Source organism: Coffea arabica, chromosome 11c (genome assembly GCF_036785885.1).
Source record: "Coffea arabica cultivar ET-39 chromosome 11c, Coffea Arabica ET-39 HiFi, whole genome shotgun sequence".
Taxonomy (NCBI): Eukaryota; Viridiplantae; Streptophyta; class Magnoliopsida; order Gentianales; family Rubiaceae; genus Coffea; species Coffea arabica.
The window spans coordinates 6,912,772-6,936,861 of record NC_092330.1 but is presented as its reverse complement, the minus strand read 5'-3'; the positions used below and the strand labels follow the sequence as shown (position 1 = coordinate 6,936,861).

General features: G+C 39.9%; 2 protein-coding genes across 9 annotated transcripts; one reads left to right on the top strand and one right to left on the bottom strand.

The window, feature by feature from the left end:
• Positions 1 to 94: 94 nt before the first annotated feature.
• Positions 95 to 5,840, bottom strand: LOC113715462 (putative late blight resistance protein homolog R1A-3). Of its 8 annotated transcripts, none has more exons than XR_011823058.1 (4): positions 1,591 to 5,830; positions 1,290 to 1,478; positions 630 to 832; positions 95 to 508 (listed from the first exon to the last, which is right to left on the bottom strand). XR_011823058.1 is itself a non-coding variant. In XM_072070712.1 (3 exons), exons 2-3 carry the CDS (start codon positions 4,997 to 4,999, stop codon positions 808 to 810), a joined length of 3,735 nt encoding a protein of 1,244 aa, XP_071926813.1. In that variant the 5' UTR covers positions 5,000 to 5,078; positions 5,380 to 5,840; the 3' UTR covers positions 95 to 807. The 8 variants fall into 8 exon arrangements, 2 of the variants coding, with proteins under 2 accessions (XP_071926813.1, XP_071926812.1); XR_011823060.1 differs by having other exon boundaries at positions 1,290 to 5,078; positions 5,380 to 5,827; XR_011823059.1 differs by having other exon boundaries at positions 95 to 528; positions 1,290 to 5,078; positions 5,380 to 5,627.
• A 9,279-nt stretch (positions 5,841 to 15,119) lies between these two features.
• LOC140016446 (uncharacterized) lies at positions 15,120 to 16,120 on the top strand. The gene is made up of 2 exons (XM_072069967.1): positions 15,120 to 15,677; positions 15,770 to 16,120. The coding sequence occupies exons 1-2, from the start codon at positions 15,120 to 15,122 to the stop codon at positions 16,118 to 16,120; spliced, it is 909 nt and encodes a 302-aa protein (XP_071926068.1).
• Positions 16,121 to 24,090: the final 7,970 nt, after the last annotated feature.

Here is a 24,090-nt window from a genome sequence, read left to right as displayed (position 1 = left end):
CATAAATGGAAGGCTGGATTTATTTTTCAAAATAGATTGAGGACCAATTCCGTGCATAAGTAATACATTGGGGGTTAAAATTACAATTTTTCCCTTTTCAACAAACAATGCATACAAACAATGCACTAATGCAAATCTCCCAACTTTCCACCATAACATAATAAGTGTTATTCCCAGATGAATAATATATCTTGAAGACCCTTAGGAGGAAAACAGGCAATACAACCCCAAACAATTGAAGCAAAAAAAGGCCATATTAATGGCAGCAAGAGCTCTTCCAATTCCAGTAAAGATCCTCCTTGAATTGCAGAAAACAGGCACGAATACAAAAACTGGCATGGAAAGCCACTCCGTCCATGAAAATCTGACCAGCAAGACGAAAGACTTGTTGCAGCTGCCCTGAGTCCCTGATACCCCTTTGTATCCTCGAAACATACCTTGAAGCATATATTCTGGTGGGAGAACTAAACTGATTATTCCAGAAGATATCACATAGAGACTTTGAAGCCTGTGTTTTCCCAAAAGATTCTGAGATTGGGTTGAGGGGAAAAAGTTGGAAAGGCAACTTTTGGTAAAAAATGGATGTATACTAAAGAATTGACTATGAAAGCCAAATCTTCAACACTAACCATGCTATTAGTGGCAAGAAAAATCATCCCTACAAGCGCATTTAGCTGCCCAAATGTGAGGAAAAACCTTTGGGATTGAGACTTTTGCACGTCTAAGCAGAAGTCAGTGATGTAAGATCTTCCAGATTCCCTTTTTCCAACATCTGCTGAGAATTCCTTTATCTTCACCTCGAGAGGTTTACTTCTCTTTTCCACACAGCCAACTGAAACAGATATTGGCATATTAGCTTTGCTAAAAATGTCCAAGTTGTGGCCAAAAGTACCAAATTTTGGCAACTGAAAAATATTTAGTTAGAATAAAAGTTTTCAATCTATCTTTATTGGATTTAGTGCAGTTCTTCTCTTTTGGTCACATTAATTCTTTTTAAGAGCTCATACAAAAAGTTGACCAATAATTAACCGGATCAAAATCTCTTACAATCTGTATTTGTATGAAAGCAGAATTAAACAGAAAAAGCATAACTTCAAGACTTCAGCCTATGAAGTGATAATTCAAGAGCTAAATGATTATGATTTTAGTGGGGAGTTGAAGTCTCAAAATGGTAGAGGATCCAGTAACTTGATAATCAAGTAAGTATACAAAACGTGGCACATAACGACTTGTAACAAAAAGTCTCAGATTTACTCAGCTGCAAAAAGAATAACAGAGTAAAGTTCTACCAGAAATTAGGAAGATGATTGAAATCCATGTCTGACCGATCAACAAGGACCTTCAGCTCATTCCCCATTTCATGTTGTTCCTTCTGAAGCAGTCTCACAGACTCTTCAACAGAGCGCGTGCAGAGTTGTACCTCAATCATCTCGAGACTTGAGCTGTCCCCAAAACCAGAGGGGACCTCCTTGAGCTGTCTGCAATTTCGCAAAATTAGGTGTTGAAGTTGTGGCAAGTGATCACTAGAGGATTTCCATTCAGCAATACTTAGAGTGTCAAGCTTCAAAAATTTCAGTTTGAGGAATTCACCTTCTTTCATTTCCCACACTTTCCCCTCAAAAGCTTTACTGAGCAATTTGAGAACCTCAAGGTTAGGTAATCTCCCAATCTCTGAAATACAATTCCATGGCAGGCGAAATTTTGACAGAGTTAACTTCCTGAGATTCAATGGCAAGTCAAATTTACAAGGAGGAGCAATCCTGCCCGAGTAAAGTATATTGAGGGAATCAAGCTCTGTCAGAAAATTCAGTATTGGAAACTGATTGCACTTCCCAGTATCATCACGTAATTCAGAAAACAGACATCTCAGTTTTTGAAGTTTGAGCAACCTCCTCATGATATTTTCTGTACCTTCACAACAAAGGAGATACGGAGAGGAAAAACTGACCAGATTAATTACTTGGGAAATAATTATGCTCTCATCATCTTCCAAGGTGATGGCAGCATAATTATTGACATGGAGATGTCTCAAATTTTCCATACTCCAAAGAGTATAAGGTAGTAGAACTTTACCTTTTAATCCCTTGACAATCAAAGTCTCAAGATCCCTGAGATGCGATATTGAATCTGGAATACTATCTACATCGCCACAAAGAGCTAAAAATCTCAGACCAGCCAACACTAGTACTCCAGTGGGGAAAGAATTCCCCATATTGATGCATTCCAAATCCAGCACTCCAAGGAGTTTAAAGTTGTCAAAAATGAAGGAGATGTCATAGGGACATCTTGGATACGAATCACTGGTGGCAGAGTACAGTAGAGAGTGGACATATGGCCCATAAGGTCTTGACATGATAAAATGATTTCTCTTGGAACAAATGGACAGCCGACTTTTTTGGTATTTGATAGAGGTTTTGGGATAAATGTGATTGGGATCAACACCATAATCAATGTCCTCATGAGAAGAATCAAAAAGTTCATCATATCCATTTTGGAACTGCAAAAAGTTTTCTTCTTGTGACTGACATGTTTTCACTCCTCCATTTGATCTTCTCTTGGAAGGCATTACTAGGCTTCTTCCAATCAGATCCCTCAAGTATCTCTCCGCAGTATCTTCTACACTTTCTACCCTATTATCTGTTATGAATCCTTCCGCTCTCCATAACCATGCCAACTTTCTGACTGGAATGTCTTTATCCTTCAAAAACACTGCAATATAAAGAAAACAAGGTTTCAAATAGTTGGGCAAATAATTGTAGCTTAGCTCTAAGATGTCCATGCACCTCGTTTCAGGATCATCGGCAATCCTTGAGCACATACTTTCTGAAACTTGTTTCCACTTGTCCGGTGTCATGTTACTTCTTTTAAGGAGACCAGCTATTGCAACAACTGCAAGAGGGAGTCCTTTGCAACTTATGGCTATTTGCTTTCCAACTTCCAAGAGTTCATCAGGGCACTCTTTTGTGTCATATAACTTCTTTTGTAACAACTTCCAGCTTTCGTCATCAGAGAGTGGCCGAAGGAGATGAGGACTACTATATGCTTTGATTTTCTCAGCCACATCAAAGTGACGACTGGTGATCAGTACTCTGCTTCCATTGTTGTCATTTGGAAATGATCTTTTGAAATCATACCATGCCTCAATGCTCCAGATATCGTCCATAACAATGAGGTACCTTTTCCCCTTTAGGCATCTGTACAACTTCAGCTCTAAATCTTCATTACTCATTTCAAGAATCTCTTCCGTAATTTCCATGATGTCACCTAAAATCTGAAGAAGCAATTCCCCCTTATGATATGCTTGGGAGATACAACACCATGCTCGAATGTGGAAGTGATAGGTAACCGAAGGATCATTGTACACCTTCCAGGCTAGAGTCGTCTTGCCGAGTCCTGCCATGCCAATAATTGAGACAACATCTAACTGTGATGATCCTGCTATAAGTCTATCAATGATCAATCTTTTCTGATCAGCAAGACCAACTACAACTTCATCAATCTGGGGAATCTTGGCTGGTGCTATGTCCTTCATTGGAGACCTGGGTAAATCATGGGTGCTAACCCTATGTGCATTCTTATAGATTTCTGTTGCCTGAACCTTAATAAGGCTGAGATCTTCTACGAGATCAGAAAGCCATAGTGGATGAAACCATCGCAAGCAATCTCCAAGCCGAAAAGACTCAATGAGATATTCAGCCTCAAGTATCACATGTACAATGCACAACACAAGACTCTTCAAGTCCTGATGCTCATTGAACTGCTCTTCAATACTCCTGAGGAATGATTTGAAGAACTTTATCTCTCCATGAACAATATGAATTTGATGTTTCACTAGAACAAGAGAATCAGCTTCAGAGTTCAGCAGCCCCTTCATATCCCCTAGAAGAAAATCAATGAAGCCAAATCCTTCTACCTTGGACAAATGAGATTTTGTTGAACTTCGAATAGTTTTATAACTCTCTTTGATCTCTGCATTGACAAGCTTCATCTTTTCCACTAGCTCAGGAAGCCAATTTCTAAATTGCCTCACCATGTCTACTGTAATTTCACTTCCAAGAAGAGAGTAACAAAAACGAGCTGCATCCCTTGCTACTGACTCTGCATGTGTCAAAATCAATTTCTCATTCTCGTTTAGTGGACCGATCAAATAGGTTCTAAGGACTATCACCCCCTGATCAAGGCTTTCCATTTGGTCCTTCACATTGACTATCAGACTGGGGTGTCCATACATAATTTCTTCCAAAACTATCTCGGCCTTCAAAAGTTTATTCTTCTCTAGCAACTTTAATAGCTTATTTCTGAACTTTTGTTGAGTTGTGTTACTGAATCTCCACGGGAATAAGTACGGGGGATATGGAGTGTCCTCCAAGCGACGTAGGTCGTCTAACATGGCATAAAGTGATCGATAAATAGAGCCAGCCTCCCTAGCTATAGGGATAATTTGCAACCAGATCAGCGTAGGAGCTTTACTTTCCCCTTCAGATGCATCTCTATGATAACTCTGCAAATATATCAGTTCATTTTGGAAAGAATCAATTTCAGCCTCAAGAAATTTCAAACTGATCCTGTGCTGTAGAAGCTTGATCAGGAATAAATCTGCCTTGAGAAGCTCTATCTTTTCAAGCCACCTAAATAATGAAGGATTAAGGTGACTTCTTCCCTTTCTTGCATAAAATGAGTAACCAAAAGATCCAAGCTCGCTAATCGCTGCTGTAATCTCCATTAAAAGCAGCTTTGTCTCATCATCCTTGTCTTTCAAATCTGATGCTTCTGTGTAAAATTTTATCAGGCCTTCGAGCCTTTTGCAGACTTCGAGCCCAAATTTCCTCTCAGGAATGAGAAATTCAACAAATGTTGTTAACCGATAATCATATGATCCCGAGTAGCAGAAGGCTATTAGTTCGAGGCACAGCTTTGTAACTTGCAGAGTATTAGGCTTGAGCGCTTTTAGTAGACCAGCAAGCATAATGATCAACTCCTGATTCTTGTCTTCATCCATTAGATGAATCCAGCACAAATAACAAAAATGTGCTGCAGAGACAAGTACAGCTCCAAAATGACTAAAGAGATATCTTCCTCTGTCAAAATACCGACAATCCATTTCAGAGATGAACCAGTGGAGATGTCTTAGCATGTTATGCATGATATGTAAATACAAGGAGAAATGGCTTAGCAATTCGCATTGCTGCCACACAACATTGCATAGATATTCAATAAAGTTTGTCCACTTATCCCAATTGCTAAGGGGATGGGAGGATGGAAATGAACTGTTGGATGCAATATATTCATAAGCTGCTCTAACTTGAGGCCTCATGACTTTAAGCTTATTTTGCAACTCAGAAATTGCAGATTTTGGATAATCCTTATTTGTTTCACTACCTGGATTCTCAGCAGCAACTTTGTAATAAGCTCTTGTCTCTTTGAATACAACTTCTAGGTCCAGGATTAGAGATGCCAGCTCCTGATCAACACTGCACAGCTCATTAGCATCGCTCCAATTTGCAATATATGTAAGAAACAATCTCAACAGCTTCAATTCCACTTCAAGGATCTGGATTGGATCAGAATGATCTGTTGTACCTCTATGATAAAACCATAACAAATCTAGCCATCCTTGCAGGTCCTCCAAGAGAGAATAAACAACATCAATGATCTCAAATTGATATTGAACGTACTCCATGGAAAGAATATCCTGAAGTAAAACTAGCAAAATTAACAGTCAGCTGAAACGTGGTGGGGGCAAAAATTAGAAAAAAAGGAGGAGATGAAGAAGAAACAGGGGAGACTTGGGAAGTAATGGAATTGTTGAATGATTGATAGATTTTAGATATTTTTTGAGTGCTAAAGCAATCTGCATTGATCCGTTTACATCAGCAGCTACATCATAAAAAAAAGGGCAAATTTCACTTTACCCCCCTGTGGTTTAGCGTTTTTCACATAACCCCCCTATGGTTTCAAAAGCTATACATAACCCCCTTATGGTTTGGATTAAAGTGTCAAAGTAACGGAAGTAGTCACTCGTAACGGCGTCACCTAAAATGTCAAAAATACCCTTATGTAAGGTTGAAATTTATGTATTAACCAAGGGGGGTTATGTGTATATTTTGAAAATCATAAGGGGGTCATATGGTAAAGTATTAAACCATAAGGGGGTTATATGGTAAAATATAAAAATCATAGGGGGTTAATGTGTCATGTATTTATAAGGGTAATTTCGACATTTTTAGAAGTTCCGTTACGAGTGACTATTTCCGTTACTTTGACACTTTAATCCAAACCATGAGAGGGTTATGTATAGCTTTTGAAACCATAGTGGGGTTATGTAAAAAAAAGAGTAAACCACAGGGGGGTAAAATGTAATTTACCCTAAAAAAAAAGGTCGTAATAGTTGATGAAGAATAACTTTATCCGACAGCTGTAACCAATCTGCCGCTAGGCCTTTGGCCTGGTGGTCAGGTCAAGGGCTCGATCTTTACTTTCCACCCAAAAAATTGTTACAATATGTAACGGTCTTAATTGGTCATTTTTTATAGAATCTATACTCACATCGAGTCCCTCTCTCCCTCCCCCTAAATTAGGGTAGATTAGGTTATAGAAAAAAGACAGATATAACCAATCAAAGAAGGTTGTAATAGTTGATGAAGAATAACCTTAGTTGATGAAGAATAATCTTATCCGACATATCCGACATCTGTAACTAAACTAGTTGATGAAGAATAATTTTATCCAACATATCCTTAGTTGATGAAGAATAATCTTATCTGACATATCCGACATCTGTAACTAAACTAGTTTTGTACCAGTTCGTTGAACGAGAATCTTCGAAAAATAATAAACTATTTAGTCAATTTTATAAAAATGTCAATATGAAATACAAACTTAATGGATATTCTATTATAACCTTTTTGAAGTATATTACTATGTGCACATCATAATATAAAGTATTCTTATAATATAAATGTAAAAATCTAATTCAGTGAATAATAATTCAAAAATGGAAAAAATAACATTCAACAATACCATAACACTCAAAAACTTGAAAAGAAATAAAAAGTGCAGTAAATAGTATCAAATAATATTCTACTCTTCAAAAACTTTTTTTTTGTTTTTCTTCTATTTGAACATTCTCCTTCATTTATCCATGCAAATTAGCATTTTTTGATTTTCCCTTATCACTGTATGGTAGCAAAGCAGGACAACTAAGGAGAGAAATTTCCAATTTTGTGATGAATTTTAAAAAAATTCTACAAAAGGGATGATTTTGGTGAGATATTCCGCAAAGGGGTGTTCGCATTCGTGAAATGCGAGCTCTGTGTGGAGCTCGCATTCGCGAAATGCGAGCTTCCCATTCCTTGAACCATTGGACACCTCCCTTTCCTTTATTTTGGACACCTCCCTTATTACTGCAATAAATAGAAAGACCAGACATGTAAGCATCGACAAGACTTATGTTTAAATTGAAATTTAGTATATTCTGAAACCTTATCTAAGAATAATGGTGTCGTATTTGAGTGACATACTATAGAGAGATAATATGTTGGAAAAGTAAAATTTTGGTTGGACAATAGTGTTTAAGAAATAATATAAAAATTTTCTAAAAAATGGGCAACCCATTCACATAAATTTGTAGGAGTTCAGCTATAGTAATCTACGTACTAATAACTGAGAAAGAAATGAAAAATCGAGAATATTCCAAAAAAATCCAGGTTTGAGTAGTCAATACCTGAAGTTGGAAATTGAAAAAAAAAAAATGAAGACCATGAGAATTCAAAGAATCCAAGCTTAAGAAATGCCGGAGCATTAACCACTGTACAGGACCAAACATTATTTGCAACCCAAATTAGTGGTAAAAGAACTAATATCATTCACTGATTCACTATATTCACTATATTCCTCACTGAGCTCGCATGTGAGCTCGCATTTCCGGAATGCGAAGACCCCCATTTGTAGAACAACTTCCAAAAATCGCCCCAGTTGTAGAATCCTTTTTTTTTTTCATCATAAACTAAGAATTCACCCCAACTAAGGATAAAAAAATAAATGATTTATCACATTCAAAGTTGTGTAAGACAATACATAAAGATTATAGATTAAGAAAGTAAAATAGTATATTAAATCTGCCTCCTCATGCAAACCGAGAAGGAGTCACTGAGTTGCTATTGATAGAAACATTTATGATAACTTGATAAGATGTTGAGAAAAAAAAGCAAAATTATAGAAATGCTATGTAAAAGTTGTTCTTAGATAAACAAATACGTTTTGTTAGATTATTTTTTTAGATTAACAAATGCATTTTTGTTAGACTAACAAATGTTAGAACACACAAACATGTTATTAAGTGAAACTTTCAAATTAAGTAAAAAGTCAATCATTCCAATAAAATTCAAATAGAGAATATTTAGTCCCTCATGGAAATTGCATCCATGTTTATTAAAACAATCACTAAAGTCACTCAAGCTAACGATTTAAAAAATTCAACATAAAATTTCAACTAATTTTAGTTCATAGCTACAGACTCAACATCACCGTTTTCAATCTCATAAAGACGTTTCTTGAAAATTTTGTTCTCCTTAAGCAACTCCTTATAAAGTTCCTTTAACTCTTCATTCTCTTGTGATAGCTCATATTTAGCTTTCGTTGTGTCATTGTAATACATTTGAAAATGATACATTACTTTGTAGTTCACATCTTCACTTTTAATTCGAGCAGCATTTGCAAGTAGTGTATTTCATGTTCTGCTCCCTATTTTTCTACTTCATCTTTCTCTTTGTATACATAGCTATGAAAGTATAAATTTATTTCATGATCCCAGGGGTTGACTATTTCAAGATATGCTTTCCATGCTTTGTTGCCATTATTCTTGTAGGTCCACTCGGGTAATGGTATATTGTATGAATCCAATATTTCATTCAATAGTGTCTTCAATGAAATTTTAAAAACTCGTGATTGATTCATGATTCCTACATAAATACCATTAAATAAATTAAGTGTAAATATAAATGTTCAATGATACAATAATGTTATTTGAGCTAAAATAAAATATTGTAAATTTAATTAGCCAGACTATTTATGGTATTTGATGTATTAAAGTGGGTAATACTTTTATATTAAATTGTATTTGTAGACTTAGTTGACTATATATTATGCCCATGAAAATCTTGTTGTGTTGACCCTTGAACACCAACAGACATAAATTTCGCAAAAGGAACCAGAATAAATTTTTCCATTTCAGTTCATGATCACTCAAGAGGTATAAGCCAAATGCTTATAATATGAATATTTAACAACAGTGGAAGACATAGAAAACATAGTTCAACTAAAGTAACTAACAACAATAATAGCTAAAGATAAAAAATTTCTGAAGAAATATCTTCGTCAATTGATTATTAAAAATTTAAGAACAACATGGGACGTTATCAACAATAGCATTTACTTTCATAAAATTGAACAATTCAAGATGAAACTGTTCCAGATTGTAGTTACAAATAGTATTTACAATTCTAGATAACAAAACCAATGATCACTCACAATTCAAGATGAAAATTTAGTAGACATTTTGTCTTCGCAAAAGGAACGAAAATAAATTTGCCCCTCTCAGTTCATGATCACTCAAAAGGCATAGGCCAAATGCTTATAATATGAATCTTTAACAGCAGTGAAACACATAGAATAGATAGTTCAACTAAAGTAACTAACAGACTTACATGTGGTTGGGAAAAAAAGGCCGGAGAAACTAACAAATTCAACTCTTAGAGTATGCGCTGAGCAAGGATCTATAGCACCGGCTACAAGCCCAGTACATTGTGTTGGTAATAGTTTGTAATGAGTATGTTGAAGTCCATTGTCCCACATTGAAAGAGGATAAAATGTACGTTGTCTATATATGAATCATTGTCTTGTTTCCTTTACAAACTTGTTCCAAAATATTAGTTTGGAGGGAAAGTTTGGTGGGAAAGTTATTTCAAGATATATAAAATCTTTACAAGGGCACAAGGGCACTTGGGAAAGTTCCTTTAACTCTTCATTCTCTTGTGATAGCTCATTCGTTGTGTCATTGTAATACATTTGAAAATTATACATTACTTTGTAGTTCACGTCTTCACTTTAAATTCGAGCAGCGTTTGCAAGTAGTGTATTGCATGTTCTGCTCCCTATTTTTCTACTTCATCTTTCTCTTGGTATACATACCTATGAAAGTATAAATTTAGTTCATGATCCCAGCGGTTGACTATTTCAAGATATGCTTTCCATGCTTTGTTGCCATTGTTCTTGTAGGTCCACTCGGGTAATGGTATATTGTATGAATCCAATATTTCATTCAATAGTGTCTTCAATGAATTTTTAAAAACTCGTGATTGATTCATGATTCCTACATAAATACCATTAAATAAATTAAGTGTAAATATAAATGTTCAATGATACAATAATGTTATTTGAGCTAAAATAAAATATTGTAAATTTAATTAGCCAGACTATTTATGGTATTTGATGTATTAAAGTGAGTAATACTTTTATATTAAATTGTATTTGTAGACTTAGTTGACTATATATTATGCCCATGAAAATCTTGTTACGTTGACCCTTGAACACCAACAGACATAAATTTCGCAAAAGGAACCAAAATAAATTTTTCCACTTCAGTTCATAATCACTCAAGAGGTATAGGCCAAATGGTTATGATATGAATATTTAACAATAGTGGAAGACATAGAAAACATAGTTCAACTAAAGTAACTAACAACAATAATAGCTAAAGATAAAAAATTTCTGAAGAAATATCTTCGTCAATTGATTATTAAAAATTTAAGAACAACATGGACGTAATCAACAATAGCATTTACTTCCGTAAAATTGAACAATTCAAGATGAAATTGTTCCAGATTGTAGTTACAAATTATATTTACAATTCTGGACAACAAAACCCATGATCACTCACAATTCAAGATAAAAATTTAGTTGACATTTTGTCTTCGCAAAGGGAACGAAAATAAATTTGCTCCTCTCAGTTCATGATCACTCAAAAGGCATAGGCCAAATGCTTATAATATGAATCTTTAACAGCAGTGAAACACATAGAATAGATAGTTCAACTAAAGTAACTAACAGACTTACATGTGGTTGGGAAAAAAAAGGCCGGAGAAACTAACACCTATACACCTATTCTGATAAGGTGTCAATCAAAGGTAGTTAATGGTGGTTGGCAGTTACATTTTGTAGACATATCTGTTAATTGGCTAACTACCAATACTCCTATTCAATAAGGATTGCATCCTCTGATAATGCCTTGGATAGGTGGTTCAATTCTTTTAAATAGTAGGATTTCGATAGAATTAAATCACTTTTACATTTCATTTGATAGTTCTTAGATTTTGTTGTATCCTAGAGGTAATTTGTCTAATAGAGGCAAATAACACCTTAAGGAAAGTGCTTTCACGCCTCAAAGTCTCTGTATTTGTCTAGTGTAGTTTTTGTTATTTACTACAGTTTTCTAACACCTTGGACAAACGAAACAAAGGCAAATTAACAAACATCTAACATGCATCCTATAGCATATGAATGTTGTCCAATTCGGTGGAAACATCTAGCATGTTTCTATATGAAAACTTACGATGAAAATAATATTTTAAATCCTATCTCTTCATACAAAACAAATAGAAAATAAAACCAAAACACACAAAATTCAAGATATGTTACCAAATTCTTACAATTGAAGATGAACATGTCTTTTTGAAAAAGAAAAATATGTATTGAAGGAAGATTTATCTAATAATCAAGAGGAGTGGAAACCCAAAATCGATGCTTTAATGTGCCAACCACTTGCACTGGAAAGACCTAACCATATAAAGAGGCTATATGTAGGCATAAGAATTGATAAGCATATAAAGAAATGTTGATAAGAATATTAAAAGTAGTTTTATTTTAATTTAAGTTGCTGAAAGTACGTAACTTTGGGTAGGAAATAAGAATTGATAAGGATATGAAGAGATATTGATAAGAATATAAAAAGATGATAATAAAAAATAGTTTTATTAAAGGCGTGCATGCTAAAGAAATTATACGGGTCATACCTTGTTGTTATACCTAGAAGTTCACAAACTAAAAGAGGAGGAAGCGACCACAAATATATGATTATAATAGAATGTTAATCAGCTACGAATATAGGATATAATGCTAAGGACGGTTTTATAAGTCATACATGGATGATAAGGATGGTTTTATATTTAAAATTTAATTTAGATAGATATTGATAATTGATTTCGTGCTTATGAAAAGAGAGAGATAAGCTCCATATAGAGCATAGGTTTTTTTTTTTTTAAAGGTGGAAATCGTGGAATAAATGAACAAAAGCAAAAGAAGAGAGAGATGAAAGAGCGTAGGTTATTTTATAGAGCGTGTTGAAACCACTTGCCCTGTCATTGAGCCACGTAAGAAAGAGAAAGCAAAAACCGATAAGAATGAAAATACGATTTTATTTTATATATATATATGATTTCTCTTATTTTTTATCTATTTAAAAAATCAAAATTTGTGGGACTTATGCCCCACACCTCAAGACTTTCATCCGGCATGAATGGATATAGAACGTCTCATCCGATGCCCTCGCTTTTTAAAACATAATTGATTTTGATTGCCTGTCCATCAGTCTTGCACTTTTCTCAATTGGGATAAATAATGCAACTTTAGTCTTCGTGTGGCCATGCATGCTAAATTGGTTGGTTTCTAATGTTTGGCTAGAACAAATATAAAATTTTTAAGTTTAGGAAAAGAAGCAAAATTAGAGGAAATTTTACAACTTCTACTACAAACATAACAGTTCGATGAGAACCTCAAATGAAATTAGCGAGTTGGTGGCAATTAGTTTACGATACGAAAATAATCATTATTTGTCATATGTAATAGATCACCGGCTTAACCTGCTAAATCTTTTTTATGGTATTATCACATAATCTTGTTGCGCTGTGTTGTGTCAGCTTAAGTATGTTAGCATTTTAATAGTACAAACTTACAATTACGTGTGTGCGCATAGCATAACTCGTTTTGGTAACTCTTAATATTTAAGCTTTCTCAAAAGTTAATCCGGTAAGTGAAAAAATGATCTACATCATTTTATATGTTTCCTTAGTTTTAACAGTTTATACTTGATTCAACGTTGTAATTTACATTTTGATACTCACATTTGTTGTTTTCTATATACTTTTTGCTTGGGTTTGAGGTATTATCAATAAGTCTAATAGTCAACAACACCTTTAATCAACCATGTTGAATTATAACCAACTTGAGATTTAGTACAGAATCAAACTTTTAAGTAAATTAAATACTCGTTCAATGGTCAATTTGAACTCTGAGGATGGTCACCTCGGTACTCGTTGAATCCGAGGTGGCCACCTCGGTCATCATGAGATCTATTTCCTGATCTCGACTCATTCCAGGCCACGTCACAACTGACCCATGGCATACTTTGGGCATCCCATTTCGACTGCACGTGGATGATGTCAACCTACCCAACATGGTACAGAACCAATGCTTTATCTGAAAAGCCACCGGTGCTCTTAATGGCTGCTACACAGGACTACTCGTAAGCATGCCCAGACTGCTACGGTGTCAGACCTCCAGGTGCAGAAGAGAGCCATAATGGTCAGGACGTGGGTTTTGCTAGCATAAGCCCACCGTCCTTTCCTTCATTTTCACTCCATAAATACCCCCTGTTCACTCTTAACAAGTAAGAACACCGTTCCATTCACATCCAATTTTATCTATCATCTCTTCTATACTAAATTGATCGTCAGAGTGATCTCAGGAGAGAAGCCCCGCCGTTCACTTTGGATAAGCGAATCCATCGCACCTCACTCGAGAGAGGACTGATTCAGGTCAGTTCGGATACTTACCAGAAATCACTTTTTCAATTGGCTCCGTCTATGGGAACGAGGTTACTTTCAAAATGAGACCTACGCGCTCTAGCAGTAGAAAAGTTCCCTCAATCGGAGCTGAGCTGAACTCAGCAGCTCAGCACGATCATGTATCCGAAGAGCAAGGGTCCACAAGGACCCAACCTGCAAATGAAGACGCTCTTGCCAAGATAGCCGAGTTCATAGCGGACAATCCCAATATCTTTGAAGAACTAAGGAAGTACTTCAAGAGGCAGGGAAAGGAAAAAACTTAATTCTCCAAGAGGAGATCGGCGAAGTCACCTGAGGCTCCCTCAGGTGAGGACTCCGATGACGGGCATCTGGCCCGAAACGCCTCAAAACGTGCCTCCTCAAAGGCCACGTCCAAGATAGCCTCTATCTCCCGGGCATTTTCCCGAGATCTGCTAGGAAGGCAGTCCGAGGATGAACGACAGCAGCCGGAAGGACTGGCAGCCAATTATACGAGGGCACCGCCCTTCACTGATGACATCAATGGGGAGATGGTTCCCCCTAATTTTAAACTCCTAGTACTGCAGTCCTATGATGAACGAGGTGATCCCGAAAATCACCTTCGTGCTTTCATCTCAGCATTCTGGCTATACTGCATCCCTGACGTAGTGATCTGCCGAGCATTCCTCATCTTCCTGCAGGGCACTGCCCGAAAATGGTTCTGGAGTTTGGAATCCAGAAGCATTTCCTCATTAGACGAGCTGGTGGACAGGTTCATCCACCGCTTTGTATCGTCCCACCTAGTTACGAAAATTTCAACTTACCTCTTGAACCTGCAGCAGGCTCCCTAGGTGTCACTGCGCTCGTATGTGCAGAGGTTCAATAAGGAAAATGTGCAGATACCTGATCAAAATGAGCAAGTAACCATAGTCACTTTCACCAACGGGTTGATCGCAGGAATCTTCCACACCGAGATACATCGGAATTACCCCTGTTCATTTCGAGAACTCTGGGAACGGGTGGACCGAGGCATCCGAAATGAGGACCTGAACCGCATGAAGTAGGAAACCCAAGCAGCCCGCACTTGGCAAGAGTCTCGAAAGAAGAAAGAAACCGGCCGAATCGAACAGGGCCCTAGTGGCTCATCAAATCAAATTCCGAAATCGTCGGAGTGTCTTTGACCGGATTGTGAAGGGAAGGTCATCCACCTCGGACGCCGAGCTGACTCTCCTCAACTTTAGTCGGTCTCACATCCTAGCTGTAATGAGGCAGAACCACCTAGGTCGAGTCCCTCCTGAGATTCTGGGCGGGAGGGAGAAGAGAAACTCCAGCCTTTATTGTGCCTACCACCAAGATGTTGGGCACGAGACCGAAAACTGTAACGATCTGAAGAAAGAGATCGAAAATCTGATTAGACAGGGATACTTGAATCAGTTCATCCGCAAGGACGGGGGCTTCCGAAGAAATGAATCCCACTGGAAAAATCGAGGTCCTCGTCGAGAGGATAGGCGAGACATGAAAAGTCATTGCCATGGCCCTGAGAACCATAGAGGAGACCAAAGGCCTTCCCGAGACGGATCCCCGGGCTATGGCCCTAACATTGTTGGGGTTATCAACACAATTGCGGGTGGTCCGACGGAAAGAGATAGCCAGAACTTTCGAAAACGGACCTACCGTCAAGCCAATTTGGATGCTGTCGAGCCGAGTTCTAGGCTGTCCATGGTGATCACCTATGGTCCTAGCGACCCTGTCCCTGCCACCTCTAGCAACCACAAACCCCTCGTGATCGAAGTCCTCACAAACAATTACATAGTCAAGAAGGTCTATGTCAATCCCGACAGCTTGATAGACGTCTTGTACTACCAAACTTTCGAGAGCTTAAAACTAACCCAAGATCAACTCACCCCTGTCAGGACCCCATTCGTAGGCTTCGGGGAACATATTGTCCACCTAGAGGGGATGGTATCCATGATGGTGACTATTGGCCATCACTTCCCGTTAGCTTTACGGTTGTCAAAGCAGATTCGCCATATAATATGTTGATAGGTCGGTCCACGCTCAATGCCCTGAGAGTTGTGTACTCCACCTACCATCTAAGTTTCAAGTTTTCAACACCTATGGAGGTGGTTGAAGTGAGCAGCGATGTGAACGTAGCCCGAGAATACTACCTCGCCACCATCCAAGCTGTGGTCACTCCCCGAAATGAGTCAAAGGCTGAGGGGAAGAGGCCAACTGTCCTCTCTATAGACAGCATCGATTCTTAGGAGGTCGGAAAGCCTGGTAGGCTTGAGTCCGGAGACGAGGTGGAGGAGGTCACCCTGGACGAGGTGAAGCCCGACCAAGTCATCCAAGTAGGGACGAATCTCCCCTCACTTCTCAAAGAAGAAATGATCAACTTGATAAGAGACCACCGAGACGTCTTCGCGTGGTCCCCCGAGGAAGTGGTCGGAATGCCCCCCAAACTCATAATTCACCAACTTAATGTCAACCCACAGGCCCTGTGAAACAAAAATGTAGGCATTTCGGCCCAGAACGCAGCAAGACCATATCCGAAGAGGTCGACAAGCTCTTGCCCGCCAAGATGATTCATGAAGTCCAATACCCCACTTGATTGTCCAACCCCGTTATGGTCAAAAAGGACACCGATAGGTGGAGAATATGTGTGGATTTCACTGACTTTAATAAGGCATGCCCCAAATATTGCTACCCATTACCAAAGATAGATGCCCTCGTCGACTCGGCAATGGAATACGAGATCCTCTATTTTCTATATGCCTTCAAGGGGTATCATTAAACAGGAATGAGCGAGGAAGACCAGTAGAAGACAGCGTTATATACCGACCGAGATATCTACTGCTACATCACCATGCCGTTCGGGTTAAAGAACGCCGGGGCGACCTACGAAAGACTGGTCAACCATCCCTTCAAAAATCAAACCGACTGCAATATGGAGGCCTACGTGGATGACATCCTTCTGAAAAGTTGAAGCACCTCGGCCTTCCTATCTGACTTGAGGGAGGTATTTGGCATCCTACGAGATTCCTGGATGATGCTAAATCCGAAGAAGTGCGTCTTTGGTGTCACTTCATGGAAGTTCTTGGGATACTTGGTATCTCGCCGAGATATCGAAGCAAACCTCAACAAAAGTGAAGGCCATCCAGGACATGTCCCCACCTCGGAACATCCGCGAAATTCAGAGGCTAAACGGGCGTCTGGCCGCATTGAATCGTTTCTTGTCTCAATCTGCTGAGAAGGTTTTATCCTTCTTTAAGGTGTTGAAGAAGCCCGACCAGTTCGCCTAGACCGAAGAGTGCCAGCAAACCTTTGATCAGATGAAAGAATATCTATACCATCTTCTCACTCTCGCTTCACCTCGGCCTGAGGAAAGGTTATACCTGTGCTTGTCCGCCGCTGACGAGGCTGTCAGTGCTGTCCTCATTCTAGATGAGGGTGCTCAAGTGCCCGTCAGCCGTGTCCTACGCAGGACCGAGACCCGATACACCAGTAGAAAAGCTCGTGTTAGGATTAGTCCATGCGGTTCGGCGGTTAAAGCCTTATTTTCTAACTCACCCCATCTCCGTTAGGACGGATTAGCCTATTCGGCAGATACTGGTGCGTCTCGAGACGTCCGGGCGCCTCACCAAATAAGCTGTCGAATTAAGAGAGTATGACCTGTCATACGAACCTCGCACAGCCATCAAGGCTCAAGCATTGATAGATTTTCTTGCTGAACTCACCTTCTCGGAAAACAAAGACACCACTCCTACCGCCTTCAACGTGTTCGAGCTGCAGCACTGGACCCTGTATGTGAACGGATCCTCTAATGGCGATGGCAGCGGTGCAAGATTGCTCCTAGAAGACCCTCACGAAGAGGTGTGCTCGTATGCCCTCCACTTCGACTTTCCGGTCACCAATAATGAAGCCAATTTTAAGGCATTGATTGCGAGATTTCCTTTAGCCCGCAAACTTGGTGCTCAGTGGATCCATGTCCGCAGCAACTCCCAACTCGTAATATGCCAAACGCTTGGTGAATATGAAATGAAGGATGGGACCATGCAACGGTATCTTTCCAAAGTTCACCAACTCACCGCATATTTCGAGTCTTTCAAAATCCAAAAAATACCCCGGTTGCAGAACAGGCGAGCCGACACCCTATCCCAGGTGGCTTCCACATCATTTTCTGATCTCAACAAAACGGTTCTAGTGGAAGTGCTGGACGAGCTAGGATACATGGAAGAGACGACCTGTCCTGTTGATTTGGGAGACACATGGATGAGCCCATTCATCCTATTTCTCAGCAAGGGAATCCTTCCTGAGAACCGTGCTGAAACAAGAAAGATCCAACACAAAGCCGCTTGGTACATACTCCGCGAAGGGGAGCCGCTTGGTACATACTCCGCGAAGGGGAGCTGTATAGGCGATCCTACCTTGATCCGTGGCTGAGATGCCTTACGCCCAAGGAAGGGCACCTCATCCTCTAGGAGATCCACGAAGGCCTGTGTGGGGCCCATATTGGTCACAGGATGCTGGCCAAGAAGGCTCTTCTTCTCGGATATTTCTGGCCAACTGTCCGACAAGATACTTAAGACCTTGTCCTTGGCTACCTTTCTTGTCAGGTCCATGCCCTAGAGCACCACCAGCCCGTAAATCTCATGATTCCTATCACCCCACCTTGGCCGTTCGAGCAATGGGGGACAGACATTATCCGACTTTTCCCTAAAGCTGTCGCAGGTTATACTTTCCTTGTAACCGCCGTGGACTATTTCTCCAAGTGGATCGAGGCCAAGCCTCTGAGGACCATTACCCGGGTTGGCCGTCCAAAACTTTTTCTGGAAATGCATCGTTTGCCGCTCCGAAATTCCTCGAGTAATCATCTCGGACAATGGAAAGCAGTTCACTGACAATCCGTTCAAAGAATTTTGCGGGAACCTCGGCATCAAACAACATTTCACCTCGGTTGGCCATCCCTAAAGGAATGGTCAGGCAGAGAACTTCAACCGAACCCTCTTGTATGGGCTCAAGACTCGATTGTATCAAGTTGGATCATCATGGGTAGATGAACTCCCTAGTGTCCTATGATCCTACCGAACAACATCCAGGTCGGCCACTCAAGAGACCCCATTCTCCTTGACCTACGGGTCTGAAGTGGTCATTCGAGCCGAGATCTTGACGTCTAGTCCCTGAATCGCAGCCTACGCGGCCGAACCAAATGAAGAAGAAAGACGAACAGATCTTGATCTCGTCGAAGAAAAAAGGAACCTCGCCTCGGCCCGGGTTACTTCATACAAGAACACTTTGACCCGTTACTACAATGCCCGCGTGAAACACCGCCGATTCCAACTAGGAGACCTGGTTCTCAGGAAAAACTCGGTCAGTTGAATTGAACCGCAAGGAAAATTATCTCCAAAATGGGAAAGCCTTTACCGAGTTGAGGAATCTAATCTAAATGGGTATTGTAAATTAAGCTATCGAGATGGCTCTCTTGTGCCAAGAACCTGGCACGCCGAGAATCTCAGATTGTATTATGCTTAAACTCCTCGTGCTTGCTATTAATCTAAAATTGTTATTTTTTAATGTTTTTATGCCTCGTGCTTGCTATTAAAAAATAAGGGGAACAAGTAAGGGACGAAGTGAAAAAGAAAAAGAGAGAACATGATAAAAAGCAACTTCATATCATTTCATTGAGACTTACAAAAGTTAAGTACAAAAACCGAGGTCAGGAAGGCCCCTGGGCATTTCCCACCTTGGTATGCTCATCACCCCTAACCTCTTGGGTCCCTTCTTGACCGATATCCCCGCCAGTCTCTCCTCCGCCGACATGGCCCTCCTCGTCACTTTCGTCGCCCTCCAGCTCTTGGTCGAAATCAGACAGCCATTTATTAAACTTCTCGCGCACTTTGACAAGGTTTCGACCAGCTTGTATGCCCTCGACCATCCTATCGCAGAGCTCCTTGGAGTTCTCGTTGTAGTTGTCGTTGTTCTTGAAGGACTCCAAGTCTTCAGGGGAGAGATGATGTGCAACCTCATCGATCGCCGAGATGTAGTTGAACATGAAACTCGACAAAGTCAACTCTCCGAGGTCCTTGAGGTCCTTGGTAAAGGCCTCGAACTTCCTGAATTCCTCCACGGCCGAGAAGCTAGCACTCATAAGCGCCTGCTGATGAGACTTTTTCTCCACTTCACCCCGCTTCTGCTCCTCTTCAAGGGTCGATCTGAGGCTGTTGATTGTAGCCTCGGTTTCCTTTTCTTTTGCCTCGGCCTGTTGGAGTTGTTTCTGGAGCTCCGTTTTTTCAAACTCAGATACCGCAAGTTTTTTCTCCAATTTCGAGATTTTATTTTGTAGCTTGTCAGTATCCTGCTCCTTGACCAGATTAGTATACCGTTGTACCATCTTGGCCACAAATGCTGTGACAGAGGTCGTGGCCACCATGACGCTTTGGACCACCTCGTTTGGGGTCAGTTTCTTCATAAATTTCACATCTCTCGGCAAACTCAAGTGCATCACTAATTCCTGCGTGGCCCGAGGATGGGTGCATCTGTCGTTGACCGAGAGCTTCCACTTCGGACATCAGTGCTCGCCGGGGTGCATCTTGTCTTCCCCAGGAAACACAGGTAGGTTGTGAAAATGGTTCCATAGCAAGGATCCCATGACCCGATTGATGAGGGGTCTCAGTTGTTTGTCTCGGCCATGAGTAGGAAGGAGTGCGGTTGTGACTCCTTGAATGGACACCTTTTCCGGCATAGACGAGGTGGATTCCGTGATTGCTGCAGCCGAAGCACTCTGAGCGGCCGAGGCCTTGGCCGCCTGCGAGGATGCCGTCTTCTTCTTTGGTGGTGGTGCTGAGGTCTCCCCCGAGGTCTTACTCTTCGGCCTCTTGACCACGGTAGCAGAGCCCGATGTGATGATGTCAGAAACCTTCACCACTGCACGAAAGACAAGTATTATCATCTATATTAGCCTAAGTGAGAAGAAAGCTAAGAAAAGAAATTTACGAGACTTCTGAAGTTTAATAGAAAAGAATGGTGTCTTCTTGGAATCAATCACAGCTCGACTGATTCCCCCATCAACCAGCACTACCTCGGGATAATCCTGGCTGTAAATCCTGAGGTCCGACCCCATGAGCTTCTGAAAACCCTCTTTGTCCAAGTCCCCAGCGGAAGGATCGTTCTTTACGCTCACCGGCCTCCACCAAAAGCTCCAGTGGAAGTCCCCGGTCGAGACGAAAATGAAGTCTTTCTTCCAGTTTTTGATCGAGGTAAGGGCCCCTGTAACGGCCCCACTTCTCCCTAGGGCGTACCCAGGGTATCGGCGGACCGCCTGCTGGGTATCGGCGGACCGCCTGCCCAACTCTCGCCGGGACTCAGTCAGTCACTATAAGAAAAGATAAGAAAATCCACAAAACAATCGAAATAACAATAATTTCAAACTTAAACGTAAACTTATATACATATCCATCCCAATAGCAATGCAACTTATGTACAAAGGTTCTCCATTCTCCATACAACCAGCCCACGAAACATCGGGGCGAGAACCACAACAAAAGAGTCAAAAGTACTAGATCGGCTAGTCTATACGTAGCTTCCGTCCTCGCACGTCTTCCCCTGCTAAGGAAAACAAAAACTAAAGGGATGAGCTGGAAAGCTCAGTGAGGTTCCGTACACATAGGCAACAAGAGAAACAAATGCATGTAAACAACATTTCACGATACAAGTACAATAAAGCGATAAACACATTCATTAAAAGGATACGGGCTCACAAGGAGCCAATCGTTCATTCATTCATTCATTCATTCTCCTTCCATTCTCCATCCTTCAATCATTTGAAAATGCATTTTGTATAAGTAAAACCCCTCGTTCATTCATTCATTCATTTCATTCACCCCGTCCCTGGCTTTTGGCCAGGCTCCACAAAGTTACAGGGTAATACTCGAGTATACCGGATCGTTCACCCAAGTTCCTAATCACTCGACCGAGTCCGACTGGCTCGAGACGACCGGTAACAAGGGGCAATGGCCAGTTCAGCCCGAAGGCCTACATTAATGCACAATTAACATTTCAATCGCTCAATCATTAAAATTTCACAATCATTGAGGCTAAGTGCGGTAAAGTACACACTCGCCTCGAAAATCATTTTAGCAATCATTGAAAGCGTTTAACACGTTATCAATCATTTAAACATGCCATAAAATCAGGAAACATAACAAACAAGGAACACTCACCTATAACCGCAAAACAACGCCCAATTCTCAATCACCAATGAAACCTAAAATTCCACAAAGATGACATTACAATCCATCTAGCATGATTTAGATGAAATCAACAAATACCCGACTACTCGGGAGTAAACGTATAAAAGACCCTCAAAGTGTAAAGAGGGCACTTGGATTCGTAGACAAGAATAACCCTAATGCAACCCAAACCAAGAAGGTTATAAAATCTCTAAGAGGAAACACTTAATTCAAAACAATTCAAATTTCCGTTAGAGAGGCTAAGAAAACATTCTTTCGGAATTGCGTATGTGACTCAAAAGCATATAAATTCAAGTGGCCAATAAAGGACCAATGCCTTGATGAAAATCATGTGAAAAGGAGGATAAAATACTTTAACTTCCACACTTAAAACCTTGCTTAAAAGCAATTCACTTGTGGCCGATAAAACCCGAACTCATACCTCTATCGGTTGGAAAGGCTTAAGGACCATTTGAAGTTTGAAACGGAAGAGGTATCATGTTTTCAAAAGATAAAATAGTTACATTATTTGCTAAAAGACAATATACGAGTTCGAATAGAAACTTAACCTTTGAACCCTTATTCAAAGACCCGAAGACACTTCCAAGGAAATACGTTAATTTTGATACAAAATACATTTCCAAAAACCACTTTAACTTATTCATTTTACAAGAAAATAAACGGACGGCATGTCCTTTGTGTTTACCTATTTTTTCAGCCATTAATGGCTTCATTATTTTTCTCAAATCAGTCCCAACATGTCATATAGAATAAACTCATGTCCAAAAGCCGTTCACTAGGCTTAAAATCATATAAATACAACGATAAATACGAAAAGCAAGCTAGAAACATTTTCAGATAAAACAATACTTGACATCATTTTGCGGGAATGGCATTAAAGGCACTACGATTATCGGATAGAGGTGCAAGATACACCGTATCGAAGCTAACGGGTAGGGCTATAATGTTGTAGAAGGTCACTTAATCCAGTTTCGAGTACAACTAGGTCAAAAATACAAGACACTAGTTCAGAACCGTAAGAGCAGGGGGACAAACCACGTTCTGGTTAACGAACTACAATTCTGTCTACTTAGGTCCAAATCCATTGATTCCAAAGCCAAATGATAGCTAGGACATCAGGCTACATTTCATTAGAAGACCTCTACAACCAGTTCAGAAGTTTTCCTAGCCAAAATAGCTAATTACTGCAACAATTCCCAAGTTCGGATGAAACCAGAGCAGCAGGGGTAAATTCGACTTTTCTCACTCTACACTACTCCGATTGACCTGAAATTTTACAGGCACCTCAAACACATCAATACCTACAACTTTCATATTTTAAACAAAGGCCAATTCGGCCCCTAAATAGGGTGAACAGTGCCGGACAGAATTGAAGATAATGAAACCCTAAGTTTTCCAAATTTCCTTTCAAACAAGAAGTTCTTGCAATAAACCATCATTTACACCAAATAGCCTCATTCTATAACATTCCCCTTCATCATACATGGCCACATAGACAAAATCAAATGCAAACAGAAAAATCATAATTAAATATAAAACTTCACCATAAATTCCTTAAACCCATGAAATACTTCACAATATAACATATTCAATCATCTCAAACCCTAGCTTAACCAATATTTAAACCAAAGAAGCTTGTTTAACCAACTCACCTCAAATTCAAGAAGCTAACAACTTGCAACCTCCCCTCCAAAAACAACTCCACTAGTACCTTTAAACCACCTTAGCCAACACTTGTATGGAGTAGCATAAAAATCTATTGGTGAAATCTCAAGATTGAAGCAAAAGTTGAATGAGAAAATGAAAGCTTTTCTTGGTTTTTCCTCTCAAGAGCCACGGCTGAGCAAGGAGCAAATGAAGATATTTTGGTGATCAAAAGTGATAAGAAGGAAGAAAAAATGCTGGTCAAACCAGCTGTCCCGTCAGAATCCGGCCGGTTTCTGGCCGGATTCCTGGCCGGATATGAGGCAGAGACGAATCCAATT

What these genes read in the sequence shown, in the direction of transcription:
- LOC113715462 (XM_072070711.1), bottom strand. Translation starts at nt 5,680, where the DNA reads ATGGAGTACGTTCAATATCAATTTGAGATCATTGATGTTGTTTATTCT. An exon ending in GATTGTCAAGGGATTAAAAG is followed by an intron (nt 1,912 to 2,073) that starts GTAAAGTTCTAC and finishes TTTGTTGTGAAG; the next exon opens with GTACAGAAAATATCATGAGG. An exon ending in AATCATCTTCCTAATTTCTG is followed by an intron (nt 833 to 1,289) that starts GTAGAACTTTAC and finishes TATCTGTTTCAG; the next exon opens with TTGGCTGTGTGGAAAAGAGA.
- LOC140016446 (XM_072069967.1), top strand. Translation starts at nt 15,120, where the DNA reads ATGAGGCAGAACCACCTAGGTCGAGTCCCTCCTGAGATTCTGGGCGGG. An exon ending in ACAATTACATAGTCAAGAAG is followed by an intron (nt 15,678 to 15,769) that starts GTCTATGTCAAT and finishes CACCCCTGTCAG; the next exon opens with GACCCCATTCGTAGGCTTCG.